The 27446-nt window shown below is 40.2% G+C and overlaps 1 protein-coding gene across 3 annotated transcripts; it reads left to right on the top strand.

Annotated features, from left to right (window-relative positions):
• The first annotated feature begins 1 nt into the window (after position 1).
• On the top strand, positions 2–26006 carry ALG8 (ALG8 alpha-1,3-glucosyltransferase). 3 transcript variants are annotated; one of them, XM_087433503.1, is made up of 13 exons: positions 2–133; positions 3327–3405; positions 7981–8174; positions 10876–10985; positions 12048–12115; positions 14893–15019; positions 15282–15385; positions 16567–16687; positions 19876–19974; positions 21831–21936; positions 23492–23589; positions 23897–23969; positions 25375–26006. In XM_087433503.1, the coding sequence occupies exons 1-13, from the start codon at positions 39–41 to the stop codon at positions 25604–25606; spliced, it is 1506 nt and encodes a 501-aa protein (XP_087289629.1). In that variant the 5' UTR covers positions 2–38; the 3' UTR covers positions 25607–26006. The 3 variants fall into 3 exon arrangements, with proteins under 3 accessions (XP_087289629.1, XP_004434096.1, XP_087289630.1); XM_004434039.2 differs by having other exon boundaries at positions 19835–19974; positions 21797–21936; XM_087433504.1 differs by lacking the exons at positions 15282–15385; positions 19876–19974; positions 21831–21936.
• Positions 26007–27446: the final 1440 nt, after the last annotated feature.

Here is a 27446-nt window from a genome sequence, read left to right as displayed (position 1 = left end):
TTGCGGATCAAGTTGATTGACAACGCGGTTCCGCAGTGATGGCGGCTTTCGGAATTGCGACGGGTGGTGGCAATTGGTTCTCGGCTCTGGCGCTCGGAGTTACTTTCCTCAAATGCCTTCTCATCCCCACCTAGTAAGGGACCCGCACGGCCAGGGGCTGGTCGGGGAGGCCCCGCGGTGGTCAGGGCGGGAGAGAGAAGCGTGGATGCCCCCGGTGTGAGCAGGAAAGGGAACTTGAAGTCGTGTGGTCGCCGCTCCGTTTTTGCTATGCATGGCTAACTAGATCAGAGCCCTGGATGGCAGGGGTCAGGCCTGTGCTGTCTGACTTTAATGTTCCTGAGCCTCAGGGTTCTCATCCTTAATACGCAGATGAGCAACACCTACCTCCACTATTCATTCAGCCGGTGTTTATCAGCTGCCTACTGTGCTAGGTACTGTTCTACGTTCCGGAGATGCAGTGGTGAGAAAGATATTTCCCGCCCTCGCTCTCGCCCTCGTTGGAGTTGGTGGGGGCAGATAGACAAACACGAAAGTTTCGGATTGTGATAAGATCTGTCAAAGAACTAGAGTGACTACAGGGCAAGGCTTTACTCCTCTTTTAGGAGATGACGTTTGAGTTAAAACCCAAAGGATGAAAAAGAAGGAGCATTGTGAAAAGCAGTTCAGATGTAGGAAAAAGTAAGTGCAAAGGCCCTGTGGTAGTTAAGAACTTAGCATTCTAGGAAAAGAAAATGGCCACTGTGGCTCAAGAGCAGTAAGGTAGGAGGAGAATGACACAGGTTGAGGTAGACAGTGGCCAGATCACACAGGGCCTCGACTGAAAGCACGGAAACCAGTTAGGAAGCAACCACCAAGTGGTAATGTGCATAGAGTGGGTACTCAATATTTATAAATGTTAGTTTCCACCTTCTCTTCATCCTTCCTAACTCTTCTCCCTCGGTTTTCCCCCTCATTCCTTTTCTCCCTTCCCTCCAGGGCTCCCTATCCGCCTTCCCAGTTTAGAGTTTGCTTTATTGGTATTGTTTGGTTCAAGTTCTTCATGCCATTTGTTGGGAATGAAAGAGCTGTATGTATAGAATGTACATCCATCCTGATGTGTATATGTATGTTCAGCAAAATGACTAACAGGGACTTAGGAAAAGAAGGGGTTGGCCGGTTGAACTTTCCGCATAACTGAAAGCAAGTAAGAAACATCTTTTCATTTTAAAAGCAAATTGGAAAAATCTTTCTAAATTGTAGGAAATTCCTTTCAAATCAGAGTGAAAAGGAATTTTTTTTTAACTGTAAGTCTGTGCGTATAAGGTGATATTTCTTGGTTTCGTTACTTCAGCCTGGAAATGTGTCTTCAGAGTTGTTATTTTGAATACTGCTCTTGGTCCAGGGTTAAGAATGTATATAGTTGCAGTTAATGCTCTGCTTCTCAAACTGGAACCCCCAGGGATGTGAGAGGGAAGCTACAGGATAAATGGAAATATATGTGACAAAATGTTTACTAATTGCTTTATTATATACCACGTACTGTGGCTAGGCACTAGAGGGAAGGACAAAATGGATATGGTCCCTAATCCTATAAAGGGTATAACAGTTCCAGAAACAAATCAACACAAATATGTAATTACATAACTACACTTATGTTGTGTTATGAAGGTGGGATCCTCTTAGGGTGCTAACAAGGAGAACTTGCTTTAGAGTGGGTGTCAGGGAAAGTCTCTGAGGAACTGACATATAATGGGAGGCCTGAAGACACACCTAGTACATGTCTTTTGGTGAACATGTGTATGTATTTCTATTGTACGTATAGCTAGAAATGGAATTGCTAGGTCATCAGATCAGTTTTGAATTGTGATTTTGAGGAATCTGTAGGAAATTCAGGTGACATTGTCAGCAGGAAGTTGGAGATGTTTGTCTCTAGAACTCAGGAAAGAGACCAAGGTTGTATATTGTGATTTGGGAGTCATCATTATACAGCTGATAGTGGAAGCAATAAGTGTGAGTAAGATTGTCCAGGGTAGAGTGAGTTGCATAAAAAGAGGACCAAGAACAGAACCTAGGGGAAGATCAAGGCATTTACTTGATGAATATTGGAATGGACAGCCATGAATGAGACATAGAAGGGGTTGGCTAGGAAACTCAGGAGAGAGTTGTCACTGTGGAAAGGTGGTGTAAAACATCGGAAAGTATAAATCGGGTGTTGCTGTGGCACTCATTGTTGACTTTGGTGAGGGGTTAATTCAACAAGAATGGATTGAGCTTATCCGTGTATCAGGTGCTATTCAAGACGTGGAGGGGAGGAACAGCAGTGGACAAACAGAAAAAAATTTTTCTACTAAAAGGGGAGAAGGGTAACAGAATATACTACCCCAAAACGTGCCTCCTTGACGTAAGGATTATTTGGGGCTGATTATTTTGAGAAACTGCAGACACGGGAGAAGCTCCCGAAAGCAGTAAAAGTTACCCTTTCATAAGGGAAATTTACATTAGAAAGGAGGCCTGTACCCGGAAGAGAGCTGTTACCAGAGATAACTTTACCTGTGAGACTTATCTACACGGCAGGGCAATCTTTGTTTACCAAACATTTCTTCTCACCTTCCCCTGATTTGCCTTCCCCCTTCTTTGAAATTGCCAGGCCCCCATCCCTTTCCTTAGCTCAGGATCGTATATAAGCTTCAATCATCTGGCTGCCTTTGAGTCTCCTATCTTTCTCATATCTTTTGGGGCTCCCTATGTATGTAATTAAAATTGGCTTTTTTACTCCTGTTAATCTGTCTTAGGTTGATTTAATTCTTCGACCAGCCATAGAACCTAGAAGGGTAGAAGGAAAAATTTTTTTCTGCCTTCAGGGGAGGTGCTTGGATATATTTATACATAGTGAGGGAGAAAACAGTAAACGGAGAATTTGGAGACATGGGAAAGGCAGGGCAGGGGCCTTTCTCCACCTTCTCTGTGTGATGAACTCCTACTCATCCTTCAAGATCCAGTTTGTGTGTGAAGCCTTTTCCAGATAATGAATCTTGTTGGAATTCTTTGTGAACAAGAGTAAGTCAGCTCTGAGCAATGGCCTGAAGGCCTCCCTTAAGAAAAAGTATGGGGTTTTTAGCTAACTCAGAGACTCTTTTTACTTGTTTGTAGATCCCCAGCTTTTCCAGAAGATCTGACTTCCTGATAAGTTAGGTGTTTCAGGATTATGTAATATCTTTTACTGTCTTTATAGGATAGTGAGCTGTGACTGTTTAGGGGGTGTTGGTCCATTTAAAAGCCTAATTTAGAAATGTGAAATTGATAAATGTTACAAAATCTCATTTTCTTCATCTGATTGTTTTGAGTAGCCATTCCACAGATTTTGAAGTACACCGAAACTGGCTTGCTATCACTCACAGTTTGCCAATATCACAGTGGTATCATGAGGTAAGTTGTAATTTTCACCTTTTTGGTTGCTTGTTTTTTTTTTTTACGATGATATGTGAGGGGCCGGTCTGGTGGCGTACTGGTTACAGCCTGGGGTTTGCAGGTTCGGATCCCCGGTGCAGACCGACGCACTGCTTGTAAAGCCATGCTGTGGCAGTGTCCCTTATAAAGTAGAGGAAGGTGGGCACAGATGTTAGCCCAGGGCCAATCTTCCTCAGCAAAAGAGGAGGATTGGCAACAGATGTTAGCCCAGAGCTAATCTCACACAAAAAAAGATGATATATGAAATCATGTGTTATTGATATTAAAACAGTTTTCTGTGTGATCATAGGTGTAATTAATCTCTATAAAAATTGTGTTCTTTCCTCAGTTCTCTCCTCTGGCACTGTTAGGGAATTTCCTTACTTCAAAATGAGTTTCTCAAACCATAAATTGGGAATTATAATATCTGCCACACTTCTGTTGAAAGAACACGGGATTGTGAAAGAGAAAGAGTTGGACTGTAGGTGTGGCTCTGCCACAACATAGAAAAGATACTGCATCTCTCTGGGCCTTAGTTTCTTATGTGGCACATGAGGATTGGAATGAATCATTTCTAAGGTCTTGTCTATCCCTAATATTTTGTGATTTACGAGGAAAGGAAAAATCAAATGTGATGTGTAGGCATCTGGTAATATATAAACCATTCTGTTCTATTATTTTTTATAAAAATCATGTTTCTATTTTTATTTCTGGCATGAATTACTAAATTGCATATGATACTTCATGAAAAACAGGTGTCAGCTCAGAAATGTCTTAATCAAAAACAGCACTCTGCTGTCAGGGAGATTTTTTTTTAAGACAACCTGTAAAGTTTTCTGTGAGTTGTTGCTTTTTGGGTTTTTTGGCCGGGTCAGAATAGTCCTTTGTACTGAAAAAGCTTAAGAACAGTTGACCTAAGTGACCAAGTTCTGGTTACATAGTAACACTATAAGTGTTTCATAGGAAAGCTAAGGAACTTCAAGTAATTACTTTAGTGTAAGGTATTTCAGTGTGCACATACGTATACCAATTAGGAGAATATGTGTGGCCTAGTGGTCAAGAACTTGGGGCTGTGGTTTCGGACTGCCTGGGTTTGACTTCAGCTCTGCCACTTAAGACCCATGCTGGGTAACCATGGGCAAACTTCTTGACCTTTCAACCTCAGTATCCCCAACTATTAAATGATAATAAATAATTATTAGGATGAAATGAATATAATGCATGTGAAGCACTCAGCATAGTACTTGGAACAAAAATGCTGAGTAAACATTAAGGGTTATTAATAATTAGCATTATTAATATAATGACTCTCAGCCTATAAATGAAAAGTCAGCCCCTTGTCTTGCGATTTCCTCCTTTCTCTCTGACCATTTCTTCTTAGTCTCTTGTGCTAACTCTTCATCTGTGCACCCTTTAGAAAGCTGGTACTCTGTGGGGGTCTCTCTCTTTTTTTTTGTGAGGAAGATTAGCCCTGAGCTAACATCCATGCCAATACCTCCTTTTTTTTTTGCTGAAGAAGACTGGCCCTGAGGGGCTAACATCTGTGCCCATCTTCCTCCACTTTATGTGGGATGCTGCCACAGCATGGCCTGACAAGCGATGCCTCGGTGTGCGCCCAGGATCCGAACAGGGGCCGCCAGCAGCAGAGCGCGCGCACTTAACTGCTACCCCATGGGGCCGGCCCTGTGGGGTTCTCTTTGTGTTCCTTTTCTTCTTTTAATTCTATAATTCTTTCTGGATGTTCTCTGATTTACACCTGTAACTTTCACTACTGCCTGTTATCTTAGGACTCCTAAAACTATATTTAGGCCAGAACTGTTTCCAAATCAGTTTATTTTAGATAGAATTTTATATAAAAGAGATTCTAGTAATGGTTTACCTCTTTATTCTCCCCGCCCTCCTCAAAAATAACAACAAAAACCAGCAAAGAGCAAAATTCGGTTGTCTGTGAGGTGAATGTACATGAGAGGAGGCTCACAGTTGGAGATAAGACTGGAGAGGTGTGTGTGGTCAGGTCTGGAAGGGTCTTTCTAAAGAAAGGGTCTTTCATACTGAAGAGAGTGGGCATGTGAGCCGTGGATTGCTTTGTAGAGCTCTCCTTAGCTGTGACTTCTAACCTACCTTTCTGCTCTGGCCTCAGGTTAAATTGATTAGTTGGCTGGTTGGGAAAAGACACCAAAAAGACCCATAATAAATATTTGTAGAATGATCACAGTCGTTTTGAATCTTAGAGGTCGGATGTTTCTATATTTGAAGAAATAGCTCTGTAATAGTAGCGTCCTGAGCAATGAATTTGGAGTCAGAAGACCCAGATTTGAGTCCCTGAACTGTTCACTTGGGAGGAAATATTAGCTGATAGTTTCACTGGCTTCCCCAGAGCTATTTAGGTAAGAAGATGGCCCCAGATGGAAATCCCTGAGGTCAAGAGGGCCTCTGGGCTAGGTTTGGGAAGTCTTTGTGGGGAGTAGGGGTGGCATATAGAGAGCCTCAGAGTAGTGTGGGAGTGGGGATAGCAAAGGAAGGACAGGGACACTTTGTTTTGGAAGAATGACGGTATCTCAGGCAGCACCTGTTCCTCCTCCCAATTCTTTTAATGCTTCTTGTTCCTCATTTTATTTAAAGTAACAGATATGTCAAAAAAATAAAGTAGGAAAAACTTTTAGACTTCCAATAAAATAAATGGCTCTTTAAGGTTAGAATGACCTCTAACATAGAAACTGTAGCTGGAAACTGCAGATGTTAATAAAGTTTAAATTGGTGTTGAATTTCTTGGAACTACATGGAACAGTAATTTCTAAACTTTTTTAAATTTATTTTTAATTTTTTAATTTTTTTTTTATTTAGCTTGTTTTATTTGACTTTTTTTTTTTTTTTTTTTTTTGGTGAGGAAGATCAGCCCTGAGCTAACATCCATGCCAATCCTCCTCTTTTTGCTGAGGAAGACTGGCCCTGGGCTAACCTCTGTGCCCATCTTCCTCCACTTTATGTGGGACGCCGCCACAGCATGGCCTGACAAGCAGTGCCTCGGTGCGTGCCCAGGACTGAGCCCAGGCCGCCAGCAGCAGAGTGCGCGCACTTAACAGCTACGCCACGGGGCCGGCCCCTAAACTTCTTTTTTTTAATATCCATACCCCAGGAAGAAAACATTTTTGAGTATTCACTACCCAATATGTCTTTATTTATAGGTTATAAAGATACTGCTCTATTAATAATACTATTAAACATAGAAATTAAGAAAGATGAGATTAAAAAATATAATTTCTCATTTTTGTTTCCACAGTTCAGTGGGTCATCTTGTTTATACCCCGCATTGGAGACTTGGGATTAGAGAAGGAACTTTTCATAAAGGAGAACTCAGTGGGTTGTTCATAGCCTGAGTACCTTAGACAGACAGCCTCTGGGTTTGCTTCAAGTCTGAGGCTTCTGCATTTTATACCTACAAGGGGGTAAACAGGCTACTTCTTACCAGGACCAAAAGATGTCATTCATCCTTATCATGAACAAAGAACTAAAAAGTAGTTTGTCTGAGTCTCTCTTGCCTCATTTTATACCACAGAGAGACCCTAAATAGGAGTCCCTGTGGGCACCCAATTAGTACCCAGTGAACCTTTAATGCACTTTCAGATGAAGAGGAGTTTTCCACTGAAAAGAACTACAAATGCAGATGATTATTACTGTCTCAGCTCTTCTAGGTGCAAGGTCTAGGTTTAGTTTTAGGGACATCCTATGGAGGTAGTAATAATTTTTACAATGATAATAAATAATATGTATTGATACTTAGTTTGTATCTGGTTCAATACTATATATGTAGTATTTTGTAGGTTTATGTAAAATTTAATACAATAAACCGTGCAGTAGGTACTACCATCCCTGTTGTATAGATGAGGAAACCGAGACTTGGAGAAATCTAACAAAATATAATATGCTAAAGTTTGTATATTTTTCATGTGACCTGTATTTTCATTTACTCATTAGTGACTGTTGATTCATTTAACTAATGATTATTTAATATAGTAGGCACTTACTACATGCTCAGGAAACAGAAATGACAAAGAGTAGTTTCTCCTCTCAAGGATCTCATACCTAGTAGAACAAAAGATAAGTAGCATTTTTTCATTTATAAATATATTTCATATGTGTCATCTGATTTCATCCTCACACAAGACCTCATTTTACAAATAAAGAAATTGAGTCTCTGAGACAGAACTTGAACCCAAGCTAGGGAATCATGTGTTATGCCATATCTCCATTTTTGTACTAGATGGGCAAAAACATGGCATAACCAAGTTTGTTACTACAAGGTTTCAGATCGATTTCCTTTGAAGTACAGTTGACTCTCTTTAAGGAAATTGAAGACCGTATTAAATAACTGAGGAGACAGGTTTTGGGGTTCTCTCAGCCTTACATAGGAATTGCTCTATTTATGGCATATTTTGAATGCAGTTTCATTACATGTGCTTTTTTAAAGACCAGAGAAAGAAAAATCTCAATCTTTGCACCCTCTTTATTTATTCAGTTACTTAGGAGATATTTTATCTTCAATTTTTCCCACAGGCAACTTCAGAGTGGACCTTGGATTACCCCCCCTTTTTTGCATGGTTTGAGTATGCCTTGTCACATGTTGCCAAATATTTTGATCAAGAGATGCTGAACGTTCATAACCTGAATTACTCCAGCTCAAGGACCTTACTTTTCCAGAGATTTTCCGTCATCTTTACAGATGCACTCTTCGTGTATGCTGTCCACGAGTAAGTCTGAGCATGTCGTTTTGTGTGGAAGGTGTTGAGGAAATATTATGGTATTAAATGGTATTAACTTGTTCCTGACTTGGGGGAAACAAAGTTCATATAATAGTAAATACTAGAACAGTCCAAAACGGTGTTGTTGTGTTTTAAGCTGCACAAAAAGTAATTACACTAAGCAGTCTAGCTGAATCTTCTGGAAGAAAATGGGGGATAAGGTGGGGTTGTGAGGCAGAGGTAGAACAAGAGATTCGGAATGTTGTGAAAAGTAGTCCCAAGTAGTTCCAGGACCATTTCTCCCGCCTAAAATGGTTCCATATGCTTGTCTTTCCTTCCATGTAGCAGGCCCCCAGAGGCTTCCATGACCTACCCTATACTTTGGGATACACACACTTACATACAGCACATATATACTTGTGCACACATATGCATTGTGCTAACCATCAATGGAGTTTCCGTTCTAGTAAACTCAAGAAATCTGACAGTGCTTTTAGTTGTTGTTTCTGGATTCTTTCCTTCCTGAAGATTCTTCACTAATTTTAAGTTATATTCATATTTTACATTTTTATGTGTTGCATCTTTTATTTATAAATTAATTTTTAGTTGAATACACTTGTATAGAATGTCTCGCACAGTGACTTCCAAGTAGTAAGTTCTCAGTTAATGTTGGTTTCTATTCTGTCTTAATACTTAAGCCTGCTGATATGATAGAGACAGAGCAGTAACTGGTGTCTCTTCAATGACCCTTGTCATAAATGGATCATTTCTGTTTGTGAGGCCCTCTAGACTGAATCCTTGGTCCATTCAGGAAAGAGTCCCTTGGGAATGTTTTAAGCCCTGCTCATTCTCACGGAGTCACTCCTATTTGACATTCTAACTTTCAATCTGTTCATGACCTGGCAAGAGTTGGAGGGGAAGATGATTTGTAATGCACTCCTTTAAACTCAAAATGTTTGAATTCAAGCTCACAGGGAAAGTGTGTACAGGCAGAGAGAGGGAATAGAATGCATTTCCATCTTTAATGTAGAGGGAGCGGTTAAGTAAGATATAAATTTTTGAAATCTCTGTGCCAGTTCCCAGAACCAGGCACTGTGTATGGATTAGTAACTCACTCAATTTTCTCAGTTCCCCTGGAAGGCTGCTCTGTTTATGAGGAAACTGAGGCTCCTGGGGGAAGAGTAGGACACCTTTTGCCAACCCCTCTTTAATTGCATCTTTTTTTTTTTTTTTCCCCAAAGCCCCAGTAGACAGTTGTATGTCATAGCTGCACATCCTTCTAGTTGCTGTATGTGGGACGCGGCCTCAGCATGGCCAGAGAAGCAGTGTGTTGGTGTGCGCCCGGGATCCGAACCCAGGCCTCCAGTAGCAGAGCGTGCACACTTAACTGCTAAGCCACGGGGCCGGCCCCTTTAATTGCATCTTTATTGTGTCTATATTTAGTTTTAGATTCCTTTGTTTTTAGAATTTTCCAATATTCAAATGAAACACATTTTTAAAAATCTTTTTATAGAATAATACATCCTTATTGTCCAAATTTCAGAAACAGAAAATCACACACACACACAAAGTAAAAATGACCCATACTCCTCTACTTAGAGCTATTACTATTGGCATTTTGGTGCATATTATTTCAGCCTCTCTTCTGTGTCTGAATGTAATTTTTGTAAAATAAAAATAGGATTATACCATTTTGTCATCTGCTATTGTCACTTAATATATCTCAGCCTTGGGCCGGCCCCGTGGCTTAGCGGTTAAGTGCGTGCTCTCCGCTGCCGGCGGCCCGGGTTCGGATCCCGGGTGCGCACCGAGGCACCGCTCCTCCAGCCATGCTGAGGCCGCGTCCCACATACAGCAACTGGAAGGATGTGCAGCTATGACACACAACTATGTACTGGGGCTTTGGGGGAAAAATAAATAAATAAAATCTTTAAAAAAAAAAAAAAAAAATATATATCTCAGCCTTTAAATGACATACATTTTTACATAATAATTACATAATTATTTTTTTAACTTATTTGGACGATCAGGAACTACAAATTTGCAGCTCTATTCTTAATTTGCCTGATATGATGATATATAATTTATATCTTGCCCTGGTCTGCATTTTTTTTTTTTTTTTGGTAGGAAGATCAGCCCTGAGCTAACATCCACGCTAATCTTCCTCTTTTTGCTGAGGAAAGCGGCTCTGAGCTTACATCTATTGCCAGTCCTCCTCCTTTTTTTCCCCAAAGCCCCAGTAGATAGTTCTGTGTCATAGTTGCACATCCTTCTAGTTGCTGTATGTGGGACGCAGCCTCAGCATGGCCGGAGAAGCGGTGTCTAGGTGCGCGCCTGGATCCGAACCCGGGCCGCCAGTAGCGGAGCGCGCACAGTTAACCGCTAAAGGCCCTGCATTTTTTATTCTTAAGAACTGAAATAGTGTGTGCCCTCTCAATTTTCAAAATCCTTACTTTTGAGTTTTTGGTGGCTGTTTATTTTTATTAAATGAAGACTTGGTTTCAAATCAGCCTAGCTGAGAAAGAGACACGGAACTGGCCCTGAGGTCTTTGTTTCTGCTACCTTTTTACACAGAAAATGGCATGGACAGTCTATCAGGAATGACTAATAAAATGTATCAGAGCGTATGTGGTGTACTTCTTTAGAAGTATTCTGATGTTTTAATGAAGATCAAAGTTGTTTCTGATTCTTTCCTGGTGTTTCAATGTAGGTGCTGTAAATGCATTGATGGAAACAAAGCAGGTAAAGAACTCACAGAGAAGCCGAAGTTTATTCTATCAGTATTGCTGCTGTGGAACTTTGGGTTGTTAATTGTGGACCGTATCCTTGACGTTGTATGTCCTATTCCCTTACTTATTCTGATTTCTACTAAGTATGAGATTAATTCTTTCTATAATGATGATTCTGAAACATGAGCGGCTCTTGAAAATGAGTGTGGGGTGGATTCATGGGTCCCCCAAACTGTGGTCTCTGCCCACCTTTACCAGACTCTGATTGTTAGAGCACTTTGTCCCTGAAAAGTTAGTGGTGGTATTCGAAAACCAGTTAAACCTCCAGTGAAACCTCCAGTAAAGCAATATACTGGGATTTGCTAACTGTCTTTAAATTCGTCTAATACATTTATCTTAAATAGTTTTAAAACACATTATTCTAAATACCTCTTATAGGAAAGGGCATATCACAGTGTTGTATATGGGAACGGACAGTCCTTCATGCTTTTCTACCATCTTGGCTTACCATGTATTAAGAGGCAAAGTTCTTATAAAATCCAAAAGGTCTGAATGTAACTGAAATTCTAATGATGGAAGCCTAATATTTTACAGTTTTCATAGAAGTAGGCTGATGTAGAAGAAAACACTCAGACTTTGGTTTAAGTCTGATCTGGACTCAACTCTTAGTTATGTCATTGCAGTAGCTTTGGGCCGTGAGTAGACTAACGTCTCAGCTCTAACTACCCCTCAGGTTCATTGTGAAGCTTGGTAAATGAGATTGTGTACGTACTATGAACAGTGGAGTGGCCTTCAGGGGCTGTTAGGTCCCTTCGTTTCTCATTCCTAATTCTAAAAAAACAAAACAAAAAACATCTTGCTCTTGAGCTACTGGGTCTTTAAGGTAGAAAAAACATGGGAAAGTTTCCTGGTTTTCTTCTTAAACATAAATTTTTCTTCTCCCCTACGATAATCCTTGGCACTACGTAAATTTTAATTAAAGAGTTTGTCCAAGATTTGATTCTGTTTATAGAAAACATATTTATGAAAAGTCCAAAATGATAGTGACATTTTTACCTGTTAAGAAAGCGTTTCCAATTTTTATATTCAGTTTGCTGGCACCGTTCATTGTGAATTTGGTATTCTCTGTTGTCTTTCCTTGACCTAAGTCTAGATATTCATTTCCAGTACAATGGTTTCTTGTTTGGATTAATGCTGCTCTCCATTGCACGATTATTTCAGGTAAACACAAAATAGACTAATTAGATTTTTTCCCCCTCCAAGTTTGGTTTTTAGCTTGTAAAGGCAACAGTGTAATGGGTGATTGGAAAACTTATTTGACCAACTGTTTTGAGTTGCCAAGTGCTATAGACACTTTTTTTGAGTATTTCTCACAAATTCCATCTTTTGACAATAATTTTCTTCATTTTACACACAGGAAAATTATACTCTAAAAAACTTATTAGAGTGTGGCAGCCCTGAAATAAACTTGAGTTTCTATATTTGGTTGGGATCATTTATCTAGGAATGAAACCTTCAGCAGTTTTTACAATATAATAACTATGATGAGGGAGCTTTACCATCAGAAGCATGTAGCATAGTATAATGGACAGTATGGGATTTGGAATCAGAAGACCTTGAAAACCTGACTAACCCTAATAAACTTTGTGACTCAGACAGGATGCATTGGCTGCTTCAGGTTAGGTACATTATATATATTATTGAGTAAACCTCACAACTATTCTGTGAAGTTATTATAATTATTATCCTCCTTTTTAAAGAAGAAGAAATCAGAAATTCAGATTTCTGGGCCACCCCTCTGTACACTGAATCAGAATCTCTGGGACTGGGGTTTAGCAATCTCTGGGGAATTTTGATACACTGTCAGGTTTGGGAACCATTAACCCAAGGCAAGTCATTTAACTCTCTCAGCCTCAGTCTTCTCATCTATAAAAAGAAATTTACCTCTTGTTGCATTCTTATTTGTAAAATGGGGCTACCTACCTCACAGAGACTTTGGAAAGATCAAATTTGATAATCTGTTTTGAAGTTCTTTGTCAACTATAAATGTCTGGATAAGTTCTTATCTTTTAACCGTGAAAAGCCACATAGTATTTAGAACATGATTGGTGTTCAGTGAATGATTGTTGGATGGTTGTTGAAGAGATATACTAAAGTTTAGCTATGGAACCAGCTAGACCTTCTTTGAATCTTAAGTAAATTATGAAATTGATGAAGAGAGATCTAGAAGCATCTCATTCTTTTTCCTCGTCATTCCTAACTCATCTATTCTAGACCCACCCTGATGAGATAGAGAGAGAAGGAACCTGGCCTTTCAGGGTCCCTTTGGCAGTTTCCTTGCTGAATCCCAGGAACATTATCTCACTTGATCCTTCCAAAATTCCTGTGAGGTAGGTAGAATTCAGACCTCTTTAGTTATTGTCAACTTGGGTTTTTTTGTTTTTGTTTTAAATCAGAATGCCTTTAGTTCTCCTAGGTAGTTTGTTAGGATCGAGTACTATACTTGGGGCCTTCAGCTTGATTTGCTATATGTTACGTGATCTATAATAGAGGATTTAAATGGCTCTTTGGTAGCATAACATCATCCGTATTCATTCATACTCTTTCCCAGCTCCTCTGTGGAAGTCAACTTCACCTATTGTAAAACCGTAAGAGGGTGAGGGTAATTGAATTCTCTGCGCTTTAGATCCGTAGGGAATTTATAGTGTGTTGTTATAAGGATGTATCCTATACCTCAGCATCAAGCTTAGTACTTAATAAATATTTGTTGAAATAATGAATTTATGAACCTTCTAGGCTCAGTATAAAAGCTGGCTGAAATCACTTGCCTGTGTTTTCCTTGTATTGCATGTAGAATATTTGCCTGAATTTTAAAACTTTTTATTACAGAAAATTTAAATCATATACAAAAGTAGAGAAAATAGTACAGTGATCTGCACACAAAGGATTATTTTGAAACACATCCCAGACTCATACTTTATTCATTAAGTATTTCAGAATATATCTTTTAAAATATGTATTTTTGGGGGCCGGTCTCATGGCGTAGCAGTTAAGTGCGCATGCTCCGCTGCTGGCAGCCAGGGTTCAGATCCCAGTTGCGCACTGACGCACTGCTTGTCAGGCCATGCTGTGGCGGCTTCCCACATAAAGTGGAGGAAGATGGGCACGAATGTTAGCTCAGGGCCCGTCTTCCTCAGCAAAAAGAGGAGGATTGGCATGGATATTAGCTCAGGGCTGATCTTCCTCACGAAAAAAAAAAATTGTATTTTTAATTTTTTTTTAAATGCATGGTGTGATTTTATTTATTTATTTATTTATTTTTATTTTTTTTTGTGAGGAAGATCAGCCCTGAGCTAACATCCGTGTTAATCCTTCTCTTTTTGCTGAGGAAGACTGGCTCTGAGCTAACATCGATTGCCAATCCTCCTTTTTTTTCCCCAAAGCCCCAGTAGATAGTTGTATGTCATAGTGGCACATCCTTCTAGTTGCTATATGTGGGACGCGGCCTCAGCATGGCCGGAGAAGCGGTGCGTCGGTGCGCGCCCGGGATCCGAACTCAGGCCGCCAGTAGCGGACCGTGCACACTTAACTGCTAAGTTATGGGGCCGGCCCCCAAAAAATTGTATTTTTTAAATTGTGGTAAAATAACATAAAATTTACCATCTTAACCATTTTTAAGAGAACAGTTCAGCAGTGTTAAGTATATTCATGTTGTGCAACCAATCAACTATTTTTTAAAATAATGTTAGATTTACAGAAAAGTTACAAAGACAGTACAGAGAGTTCCTGTACCCCTCACCCATTTTCCCCTAATGTTACCTTGTTGTGTAACGATGGTACATTCCTCAAGACTAAGAAACCAACATTGGTACATTCAGATTTTACCCGTTTTTCCACTAATGTCCTTTTTCTGTTCCAGGATCCAATCCAGGATACTACCTTACTGCATTTAATTTACCCTGAATTTTAAAGTGGTGTTTCCCTTTTAAATCTCCTAGAAAAGGCATATGGAAGGAGCATTTCTCTTTGCTGTTCTTCTACATTTCAAGCACATTTACCTCTACGTAGCACCAGCTTATGGTATATATCTGCTACGGTCTTACTGTTTCACCGCGAATAAACCAGGCAAGTTTTAGTGATAAGAGCAAAACCGTCTTTCTTTCATTTTTCCTTGACTTGGTGGCTTGCTTCACGAGAGGATTTTATGAGGCACAATAGATACTTTTCAGCTATTGATCCTCTAAACCCTTTACCCATTCTGACTCTTCTCTGCTCTTGTCACATCGTCAAGATTGGTGTGCTATCAGGGGATGCTTCTAGTTTCAGCACGTGGTGTAAGTTATGGCTCTCCGTGCTCCTGGTTGATGACAGTGTTTCTTTTCTGTAGATGGGTCCATCCGATGGAGCAGCTTCAGCTTCCTTCGTCTTATTTCCCTGGGACTGATGGTTTTCCTAGTTTCTGCTCTTTCGTTGGGTCCTTTCCTAGCTTTGGTAAGCCTTTTATTTTTTATAAAGTAATAATGTTTTTTTGTTGTTGTGGTAGAAAAAATAATAAAGCCAAGAATGTATATAATAAGCAAAACTTATTGTATCCTTTCTTATTCTTTCTTACTCCTCCCCACTGTGACTCCCCAAAGACAGGATGGTATTCTTTCAGACATTTTTGTGCATATTCAAATATGTATGCTTATTTATTTATTTATTTATTTATTTATTTATTTATTTATTTATTTATTTATTTATTTTTGGTGAGGAAGATCAGCCCTGAGCTAATATCCTTGCTAATCCTCCTCTTTTTTGCTGAGGAAGACCGGCTCTGAGCTAACATCTATTGCCAATCCTCCTCCTTTTTTTCTTCCCCAAAGCCCCAGTAGACAGTTGTATGTCATAGTTGCACAACCTTCTAGTTGCTGTATGTGGGACGTGGCCTCAGCATGGCCGGAGAAGCAGTGCGTCGGTGTGCACCTGGGATCTGAACCTGGGCCACCAATAGCGGAGTGCGTGCACTTAACCGCTAAGCCACAGGGCCGCCCCTGTATGCGTATATATTTATAGGTTTAACTATATGTTCCGACCCATAAACACACAGAGTTGATAATCATTATTCACAGATTTCTGTGTTTGCTCATTTGCCTACTTGTTCTCATTTATTCATAACCCCAAAATCAGTATTCTTGGTGCTTTCACAGTCATTCACTGCCAGCAAACCTTCTCAAGTGCCTAGAATGTTACAAATGTTTGATGGATAATTTTTTCCCCTTCTTCTCTCACCCTGAATTCAGCTAATTAATTTTAATTCCTGGTAAAACTGAAAAGCGCTGCATCTTTTGTAAAGTCTTCCTGCTGCTGCCTTCTCTTCAGTAGACTTGGATAAACTGCAGTCTGTGTCCTCCTTTGCACCCTGTAAATTCTTCCGTGATCAAACTCCTCTCATACTAGTATTAGACTGGTATTCAGAGTACTTTTATGTGTCTTGTCCCACTCAGCAGATGAGAAGGTTAGACAAAAAGAGGTTCTGTGAACTGCTCAGGATCACACAACTGTACTTACTTGAAGGAAGGAAGACTGGCACTTAGACTTCATAACTTTCTATACTCTGTGGCATACATAGTTTCCTAGTTCCCTTTTTGAATTTGGAAAACCTTGATCACCATTTAATCTCTTTTCAACAGAACCAACTGCCTCAAGTCTTTTCCAGACTCTTCCCTTTCAAGAGGGGCCTCTGCCATGCATATTGGGCTCCAAACTTCTGGGCTTTGTACAATGCTTTGGACAAAGTGCTCTCCGTCATCGGTATAGTAGCAAACCTTCTTACTTAGACTATGAATGTTGAAAGGATTTGTCACATTGAGACATGGGAAAACCTGCTTTGTGTTTTGAATGTGGCTGAACTGTTTGTTCTCCAGCCCTGCATTTCAGCTTTCAGAATGAACAGAGGAGCAGTTCTAGGGACTGAGGCTTCAGTGCAGTAAATAGACTGTGTTCCTTATAAAAGCTCGTTGTGGCAACGAGGTTGTTGATCTTTTCCTTGGGGAAAAAATGAAATATTTAGATTTTTTTTTTTTTTTTTTGGTGAGGAAGATTAGCCCTGAGCTAACGTCTGTTGCTAGTCCTCCTCTTTTGCTGAGGAAGATTGGCCCTGGGCTAATATCCATGCCCATCTTCCTCCACTTTATATGTAGGATGCCTGCCACAGCATGGCTTGATAAGTGGTGCATAGGTCCGCGCCAGGGATCTGAACCCGTGAACCCGGGGCCACCAAAGCAGAGCGTGTGAGCTTAACCACTACACCACTGGGCTGGCCCCTAGACATTTTTTTGTGTATGTGAAGAAGATCAGCCCTGAACTAACATCTGATGCCAATCCTCCTCTTTCTTTCTTTCTTTCTTTCTTTTTTTTTTTTTTTTTTGCTGAGGAAGATTGGCCCTGGGCTAACATCTGTGCCCATCTTCCTCTACTTTATATGGGACACCGAAAGTACAGCATGGCTTGACAAGCGCAAGCGTTCTGTTGGTGCATGCCCGGGATTTGAACCCACGATCCCTGGGCTGCTCGAGCAGAGCACGTGCACTTAACCTCTACGCCACTGGGCCAGCCCCCTCCAGACATTTTTAAAAGGTAATTTTTGCCTTAAGTAAAACATTCAGCAATTAACCCTGCTTTTAAACTGAAATATGTGAAGAAGCAAGAAAAAAGAACGTGTCTGAGGTGACTCTGGGTGTTAAACCAACAAGGAACATGATAGCCATGCATTTTGGCATGAGATGAAAAGAAGTGGAAAACTTAGGCTATGCTTTTAAGTTTGGGTTGTGATGAGAAATAATTTATACCTTAAGATGATTTCTACTGAAAATAACTCGTTTTGGAATAACTTACAGTTTCTCCTTCATGAATACAGCCTAGCTTGATGGGAAATGGCAGAATCAAGAGAACAGTAGACAGACTTTTTCCGTAATAGGCCAGATAGTAAATATTTTAGGCTTTTCAGGCCACATAAGTTGTTTGTTTTTTCGTTTGTTGGTTTACAACCTTTAAAAATGTGAAAACCATTCATAGCTTCAGGATCACACAAAAACAGGTCACAGGCTAGATTTGGCACTCAGGCTCGAGTTTGCCAACATCTGACCTAGAGTCTGATGCCTTGGTTGGAGGCTGGCTCTGTGGCACTGGGCAAGTCATTTGATTCCTCTAGCTTTGCCTTCCTCCCTATAATAAGGAGATAATAGTACTTGACCTGTTCCCATGCAGCATGTTGTGAGAAACAAATGCAACAATAAAGAAGTGCTAGGTTGTCAGTAGCAGGGCCTTTGGAACCAGGCAGAACTGGGTTCAATTCTACCACCTGTTAGTTGTGTGACTTTGGGCAAGTTACTCCATCTTTCTGTGCCTCGAGGAGCTAAAAGTAATGGCTGCAAAGCCCTTGGCACGTGATAGATGCTTAATGCATAATGACTGCTATTCCTGGTTTTGATTTGTACTTGTAGGACATCATAATTTGATATTATCCCTCACCCACTGTGAATCTGGCCTTGATGTACACAGCATTCTTATAAAGTGATTTCATGACATTTTCATAACATTTTATTTCACAAAAGCTTTAAACAATAAGTATATTATGAGGTACAAGGGCCACGTGCCTTGTCCGAGTCAGGAAACTGCTGCACCTCCTTTGTATATCTGTCTCCTCAAAGATGTCTTACCTGGAAAGTCATTGGCAGGGAGATAGTTATTAGGTTTAAGAGAGAATCAGCAGGCTAAAGGGAAGAGGGAAGACGTGAATGAATAGAAAATATTTTGGTAGTCTATACCTTTCCCACATTTCACTGATTTTCAGTGGCATTAGATAGGCCCACATAGGTGCTCAGACTGCCCCTGACTGTCCCGTTAGCATCATCCTCAGACTTGGTTCATTTAATAAGTAGTTCTTGAACTCCTATGTGCTACGGATAGAAATGAATTAATCATCATTCCTGCCTTTAAGGAACCCAGGGTAGTAGAGGAAATGAGAACGTCAACAGATGCAGTGCAGTGTGGTAAACACTAGACGGAGACATGTTCAAGGGATACCTGGCCCACATGAAAATCAGCTCTACTTCTTTTTTTTTTTGTGAGGAGATCAGCCCTGAGCTAACATCTGCCAGTCCTCCTCTTTTTGCTGAGGAAGACTGGCCCTGGGCTAACATCCGTGCCCATCTTCCTCCACTTTATATGGGATGCCGCCACAGCCTGGCTTGACAAGCAGTGCATCTGTGTGTGCCCGGGATCCGAACTGGTGAACCCCGGGCCGCCACAGCGGAGTGCATGCACTTAACTGCTTGCGCCACCCGGCCGGCCCCTCAGCTCTGCTTCTTGATGTAGGACCTTTCTCAGATGAGTAAGTGAATTAGGAGTGAACTTCACCAAGTGAGTAGGCCTTTATAAGCAAAGGGAGTAGCCGGTGCAGAGGGACACAAGTGTTGAGAGTGGTATGTCAGTGCGTTGTGGCCAAGCCACATTTAACAAGGTGGAGGAGATGAGGCTGGAGAGGTAGGAAGGGGCTAGATCACGGAAGACACCGTATGCCACGGTTAGGAATATAGGCTTTATCCTGGAGGCAATGAAGCATTCAAAGCTGGGGTGTGACGTGGTCGGAAGACCTGTGTTTAAGAAAGCTTGCTTCATTTTAGAGGCGAGAGCCGATTGCTACGTATGCTGCCTGCCAGCAAGGTTCCTATTAAACTGCACAAATTCCCTGTTCCACTGCAGGCAGCTGCTTTGCATAGTATAACGTCAAGACCAGCCACATGTTAGGTAGAAAAGTGCAGAACTGAGTTGATGAAATCTTGACCTTGAAGCAGTCCTAAGATTTAGTAGCTTTTTTTTTCTTGAAGAATTAATTGGTAAAATTTGGTGTGCCGTTGGTAAAAACAAAACAAAATAAAATGTCTGCTTACTCTGTAGGTTTGCAATTGAAACTTCTTGATCCCAACAAGATTCCCAAGGCCTCAATGACAAGTGGTTTGGTTCAGCAGTTCCAACACACAGTCCTTCCCTCAGTGACTCCCTTGGTCACCCTCATTTGCACCCTGGTTGCCATATTGGTAAGAATTCACACGTGGGACTCATTTCTTGAGTTTCTTTGCTTTTCTCTCGTGTGGCTGGTTGAATTTCAACTTTTTCTAACCATAGGATAAATTCTATAGCTGGAGTCCTGCTGTGGATTGAGGCATTTCCTAGCAATTCTTAGAGTAACTTTGAACCCCGTAAGGAAGGATTACTGGTAAAATGTCTCTGGGAGAAATTCCCCCCAGAGGCTATTAGACCATCTGTTCACCCTTGGATGAGGAAGAAAGAAAAGCCCAGGGAGGAGGGGCATGGACCACACTGTGGAGAAAGAGCAAAATGTTTGTAGTAGGGACATCCAGGGTTTTTGTTGTTGTTATTGTTTTCCGCCATGGCTAATTGATCAAAAATCCAAATTTGTCTGGACTGCATGGATGTTTTGTCTTGAGGATGATAATGAGTTGAGAGTCAGCAATGGCTGTTTGAGCGTCAGATAAGAATCTAATATGAGTCAGATGCTGTTCGAGGCTTCATTCAGAGTTGTTTTTATTTGTTAGTGACCATGATGCCCTCAATTTCATGATATAATTTTGGTAGAATTCAATATAAATAACTCAATCCTGTCTATAATTACACTCAGCTTTAATTTTGGTTTCTAAATGATCAAACCTACTAGCAAGACACCTGACCCCACTTAATTACGTGGCAGTACTGGTAGGTAATTAAGCTCTGGTGGCCTACTTGTTCACATATTCTAAGGTAAAAACTTTTTCTAAAACCTCAGCCTTGTATGCTGCATATGGAAGGCCATCGTTTTATTGTAAATTACACTCCATCCCACAAAGCTAGGTGTTTATTAATATGTTAAACTCTAATTCTTTTTAAGCATAGTTCTTTTTATTTTTTTTGCTGGGAAAGATTTGCCCTGAGCTAACATCTGTTGCCAATATTCCTCTCTTCGCCCGCCCCCCACCCCCACCCCAAAGTCCCAGTACATAGTTGTATATTCTAGTTGTAGGTCCTTCTAGTTCTTCTGTGTGAGCCACCACCACAGCATGACAACTGATAGACAAGTGGTGTAATTCCGCACCTGGGAACTGGACCCGGGCCGCCGAAGTGGAATGCGCTGAACTTTAACCACTAGGCCATCAGGGCTGGCTCAAAATTTAATTTATTATTAGCCCTTGGGCGGACCCGTGGCTTAGTGGTTAAGTGCGTGCGCTCCGCTACTGGCGGCCCGGGTTCGGATCCTGGGTGCGCACCGATGCACTGCTTCTCCGGCCATGCTGAGGCCGCATCCCACATACAGCAACTAGAAGGATGTGCAACTATGACATACAACTATCTATTGGGGCTTTGGGGAAAAAAAGGAGGAGGATTGGCAATGGATGTTAGCTCAGAGCCGGTCTTCCTCAGCAAAAAGAGGAGGATTAGCACGGATGTTAGCTCAGGGCTGATCTTCCTCACAAAAAAAAACCAAAAAATTTATTATTAGCCTCAAAATATCTATGAACTTTTGTAGTTTGACCTAATAGGTTCAGTGATAATTAACTAATTTGAAGGTGTAATAAAGGGTTATACTAGATATTCTAGAACTTATCATTTATTAATTTTGATGACTAGAATTAATTTTAATGAGTTAAATATATATTTTTGAGTGCTTTTTTTTTCTGAGTAGTTGTTTTTATGTTAACTTTTGGTGGACTATTTACAAAGTGATGAATTATGCCAGTTTAATGGAGAATTGTCTTAAGATCTACTGTTTTTCAGAGATGATGCAAATTGTATTCACCTGAACAATGTTGCTGGAAAGTCTATTTTAAATGATACTGAAGTTTTATCTTTGCCTGTTGTTTCTAGCCTTCTATTTTCTGTCTTTGGTTTAAACCCCAAGGGCCCAAAGGTTTTCTCCGAAGTCTAATTCTTTGTGCCTTGAGCTCCTTCATGTTTGGGTGGCATGTCCATGAAAAAGCCATACTTCTAGCAGTTCTCCCAATGAGGTAAGCAGATCAGCATTTCTGGCATATTTCACAGTGATCCTATTGTTTCCCCTTTGCTCCGTCCCTTCCTGACGTGTGGGATAAGCAAAGGCAAAGACATACAGGGACAGATTTATACTAGGACAGGACAGGGATGCCTAACTCAGGATCCTTGCACCTGTGAAGTTTCTGAGGTACGCAAAATTGCATGTGTTGTTCCTACATTTTTTGTTAAGTGGTACTGTAGTGGTTAAGAACCATGACACCAGGCTGTTAGGTCTGGATATTGAATGGCAGCATAGTATGGAAAAACATGGGCTTTGGTGTCATCACATCTCTGAAAATAAGGTCCCATGGTTCCTTGTAAAGTGTTGTTAGTCAAAGTGAGGATTGAGTCCATTATGGAATAATACGTAACATTCATATAGCACTTCAGATTTTTCCAGAACTGTTATTTTGGTTGATGTTTTTGTTTCTTTCTTTCTTTTCTGGGCTCTTTCTTTTGAGCCTTGCAACAATTTTTAAGATAGTTAGGATAAATGGATATCATCCCCTCTCTTAATATCCACAGAAACTTGGGCTCAGAACTTTTTTTTTTTTTTTTTGCTGAGGGAGATTTGCCCTGAGCTAACATCTGTTGCCAATCTTTGCTGTTTCTTTTGCTAGAGGAACATTAGCCCTGAGCTAACATCTGTGCCAGTCTTCCTCTGTTTTGTATGTGGGTTGCCACCACAGCATGGCTGATGAGTGGTGTAGGTCTGCACCTGGGATCTGAACTTGCGAACCTGGGCTGCCGAAGTGGAGTGTGCTGAACTTAACCACCAAGCCACGGGGTCAGCCCCAGGCTCAGAGAGTTTGAGTGACTCATCCAAAGTCACACAACTAGCAAGTAGCAGAGTTAGGACTTAAAGCCTGAATCTTATGATCTTTTCACTGATACATGCTAAAAAAAGCATTTTAAATGCAGTAGTGTCCATTTTATGTATAAATGAAACCCAGTAGATAGATAGGTGGTAATAGAATTAGCCATTTTTCTTGAGATTTTTTTCTTAAATCCTGAGAGAAATCATTTAAGCTCTGAAAGAACATTAAGCAAATTTGTTGGGTCAGTGTATGGCTTGTCTGGGGTCATTTAGCAACTTGGAGTTTCCTAATTAAAAAATTGAGCAAAACTTTTAATGTCTTTAATTAGAATTCATACCGAACACCAGCAGGTACAGGGCATTTTCCAAGAGAAGAGCTATAGGGTTGGAAATTAAATTCCTCAGTCCTGCTTCCCTGGCTGCCACCACTAGGCAGCTCCCAATCCCACAACTTCCCTTTCTTCGGAGAAGGCAGTTACTCAGGGAAACAAGATTCAGTGTGGTATACTCTTCTATTGATTGCTTCAAGTTTGCCACTGAGAAATTAGTATTCTCAATTGAATTGGACTTGTCGCAAAGATTAGTATGTTATTCTATGCTTAAGCCAATTCTGGAAGTTAATAGTAATAGATGCAGTTTTCAATTCAAGCTATTTGCAATTGTAAGTTTCAGTTGTTGTTTAAAGGAATCATTATAAGGATTTTTATTTTTAGCCTTTTGTCTGTGGGAAAAGCAGGAGATGCTTCGATTTTTCTGATTCTGACCACAACAGGACATTATTCCCTCTTCCCTCTGCTCTTCACTGCACCAGGTAAACAGCTTCTTTTTAGAAAGATAATTTGATTGCCACGCCCTTTTCATCAGGGCCTAGAGATCAATACTATCTGATTTAAACAACCTTAAAATCTCTTGGAAGGAGAGAGCTCATCCATTGTCTTAAATAAAACCTCCAATTTGTCCTGAATACTCAGTATCTTTAGACATTACAAAAATGCATGGTTAAGCCCAAAAAGCATTACTAGCACTATGTAGCTATCAGTGCTTATATTGCCTTAAGTATCATAAACATTGCTCTTATCAACTAAATTATCATCTGTATTTTTTTATTCTTTTAACAGAACTTCCCATTAAAATCTTACTCATGTTACTGTTTACCATCTACAGTATTTCCTCATTGAAGACTCTATTCAGGTAATCAAGAAAAGTACATTTAAAATTATATTTACTCTTGTGAAAAGTCTACTCCTAAGTGGTCAGATAAGCCTTTGAACATTTATTTCTAAGTTCTAAAAATAATATAACAACATTACAAAAAATTGGCAAATAGAGAAATTACCCGTAATCCCGTCACTCTAGCTCATGCCAGACAACATAGGTCGTGTCTTTAGTTTGGGGGAAATATTTGAAGAGGGACTACCTAACTTAAATTAAAACCTTGTATGAAAACTAAAAAATGGAATGTAAAATATGCATTATGAATAAAACCACATAAATACAGATGCATAAAACTAAAAGATATGTAAAAATTCTTGTTATAGAATTATGGGTGGAATTTTTTTCTCTTCTAAGCTTTATATAACGTTATCTGTATAATTTTTAAAAGCTTGCTTATGGTATCTGATTGTGTCCATAAAACCTCATATACTTATATGAATTATATTAAAATTCAACTATAACCATATGACCCAGCAATTCCACTCTTAGGTGTATACACAAAAGAATTGAAAACAGGGACTCAAACAGATACTCGTACACCAATGTTCGTTGCAGCTTTATTCACAGTAGCGAAAAGGTGGAAACAACCCAAGTGTCCCTCAACAAATGAATGGATCAACAAAATGTGGTGTATACATACAATGGAATATTATTCAGGCAGAAAAAGGAATGGAGTTTTGATATGTGCTACAACATGGATGAACCTAGAAAACCTAGGCTAAATGAAATAAGCCAGACATAAAAGGACAAATATTGAATTCCACTTATATGAAATATCTAGAATAGGCAAATTCATAGAGACAGAAAGTAGATTAGAAGTTACTGCAGGCGGGGGCGGGCCTGGTATTATTGCTTAATGTTTCCAGAGATTGTGTTTGTGGTGATGAAAATGTTTTGAAAGTGGATAGTGGTAATAGTTACACAACATTGTCAATACACTTAATGCTACTGAATTGTTTACTTAAAAATGGTTAAAATAGCAAATTTTATGTTATTTTACCAAAACAAAAAACATTTTTAAAACCCTCAGTTATATATTTACCATATTCTTATTCCAATATCGCCATATCCAGCTCCCTTTCCTCTTCCAAATATGTAGCTAATTCTCTCTCAGCAGCTTCAGCTAAGTGACAGTTGAGGGGGAAAATGATTGGGTAAATTTGGATTGTTGAGACATGTTGAGATTGTTTGGATATACTGAGATTGTTGAGATAATGGTATATCATTTTCTCCTAAATGTGAAATTTAATGCACTCTTTTGACTCTGGCTTTGGCTCTACTCCACATCAACACAGTGCAGGTGGGAAGCTTTAGCTGAGAAATGTTTGCTAAACCAGAATGACTCATCTAAAATCAGACTTTCCTCTCCTATTTTCTTCAGGAAAGAAAAACCTCTTTTTAATTGGATGGAAACTTTCTACCTCCTTGGCCTGGGCCCTCTGGAAGTCTTCTGTGAATTTGTATTCCCTTTCACCTCCCGGAAGCTGAAGTACCCCTTTATCCCTTTGTTCCTGACCTCAGTGTATTGTGCGGTGGGCATCACATATGCTTGGTTCAAACTGTATGTTTCAGTATTAACTGACCCTCCTGTCGGCAAAACAAAGAAGCAATGAATAAAGGAACTGCTTGGATGTAATCCAAGCAATTATTTCATGGGAAATTAATCAGAACTTAAAGAAAGTTGCTGGTGGCATGAACCATTCATTTCAGTAGATCTGTTGGGAGGACCATTCTTCCAAACTCGGCCTTGCCCAGCCTAGCAACCTGATTGTCACCATGGTGAGAAGCCACTTGTCCTCGATAAGCAGTGAAAGGCATCTGAAACAGATCTCGCTTTCCCCTGTTAAAATTGTCTGAGATCCTTCAGACTGCTCGGCTTGCTCAAGGCGAGCAGGGAGTCTGATCAGCAGCGTGATTATTTGTAGCCTATGATAACCATTGCCAGGCTATAAAGCATAATTAGAATCATGTGCTAAGGGCAATATAAATAAAATACTATTTTTTATTTCTGCACAGATATTGTTTGGCTCATTACCAGCTCCTATATTTTCCTGTTGGTGTGCACACAAGCAGATGGTGTGCTGTCCCCATTCTGTACACCTTGTTCCAGGAGATTTTTTTTTCATTGAAATTATACAATGACAATACTCACAAAGCCAGGGGGAGTACTTAATGAACTGGTTTGGCCTATCAGCAGAGACTATAAACCACATCTACTCTTACGTTGAGGTAAGAACATCTTGTACAGTTCATTTATTCTAACGAAAGCACTGCAATTTTGATAAGGCTGCCACTTCTTGAGCTTTCCTCATATCGACAAACTTAAGTGGTTTTTGCAGCCTGGTCTTCTCCTCTACCTTCCTTAAGAGTACCTCATACGGGCCGGCCCCGTGGCTTAGCGGTTAGGTGCGCGCGCTCCGCTGCTGGCAGCCCGGGTTCGGATCCTGAGCGCATACCGACGCACCACTTCTCCGGCCATGCTGAGGCCGTGCCCCACATACAGCAACTAGAAGGATGTGCAACTATGACATACAACTATCTACTGGGGCTTTGGGGAAAAAATAAATAAATAAATAAAATTATAAAAAAGAGTACCTCATACACACTTTTTATCCAGGACCCCAGTTTGCTTAATATCTGCTGCACATTCAAATTCAGCCAACATTTATCTAGCCCACACTAGGAACTTGCACACATTTTATTTACCCACTTTTCCCTAAGAAGATCAGAGAGTCCAAGGTCAGTGGCATCCTGGGGTGCTAATCCAGCTATCTCGTCTCTTCAATTCACTCAGTTTTTCCAGACTTGTTTTGAGTCTCATTGCAAAGATGAAGATGGGGATTTTGCCAAAGGGGGAGGGGAGCATAGCCCCTCTAGCCTATTTTCCTCACCGCAGTCCCCCTTGCACCCTGTGTTCCAGCTGTCCTAACAACTTAAATTTCCCAGTGTACACGCTATTTTGTACCTCTGCTTCCTTTCATTCACGCCGCTCTCTCTCTCTCTTTCTGCTGACATTTCTACCCTGTCATCTGATTGTACGTACTTCTTCAAGATTAACTGCTACCATATCTATGAATATAAACATAGTGCAGCCTAGTGATTAAGACTAGGAGCCCTGGAGTTGCACAGCCTGATTTTATTTTATTTTTTAAAATTTTTATTATTTTTATTTTATTGCAGTCACGTTGGTTTATAACATTGTATAAATTTCAGGTGTACATCGTTATACTTCTATTTCTGCGTAGATTACATCACTTTCACCACTCAAATACTAATTACAATCCATCACCACACACATGCTTAATCATCCATCCCTTTCTCCCTCCTCCCTTCTCCCTTCCCCTCTGGTAACCACCAATCCAGTCTCTGTCTCTGTGTGTTTGTTGTTGTTTCACAGCCTGATTTTAAATCCTGCCTCTATTTTTTAATCTGTAACTGAGTTATTTAACCATC

This window comes from Ceratotherium simum, chromosome 7, assembly GCF_057802395.1.
Source record: "Ceratotherium simum simum isolate JZ-2026a chromosome 7, ASM5780239v1, whole genome shotgun sequence".
Classification (NCBI taxonomy): Eukaryota; Metazoa; Chordata; class Mammalia; order Perissodactyla; family Rhinocerotidae; genus Ceratotherium; species Ceratotherium simum.
Note: the sequence above shows the minus strand (reverse complement) of the source record. Positions and strands in the feature narration are given on the sequence as shown.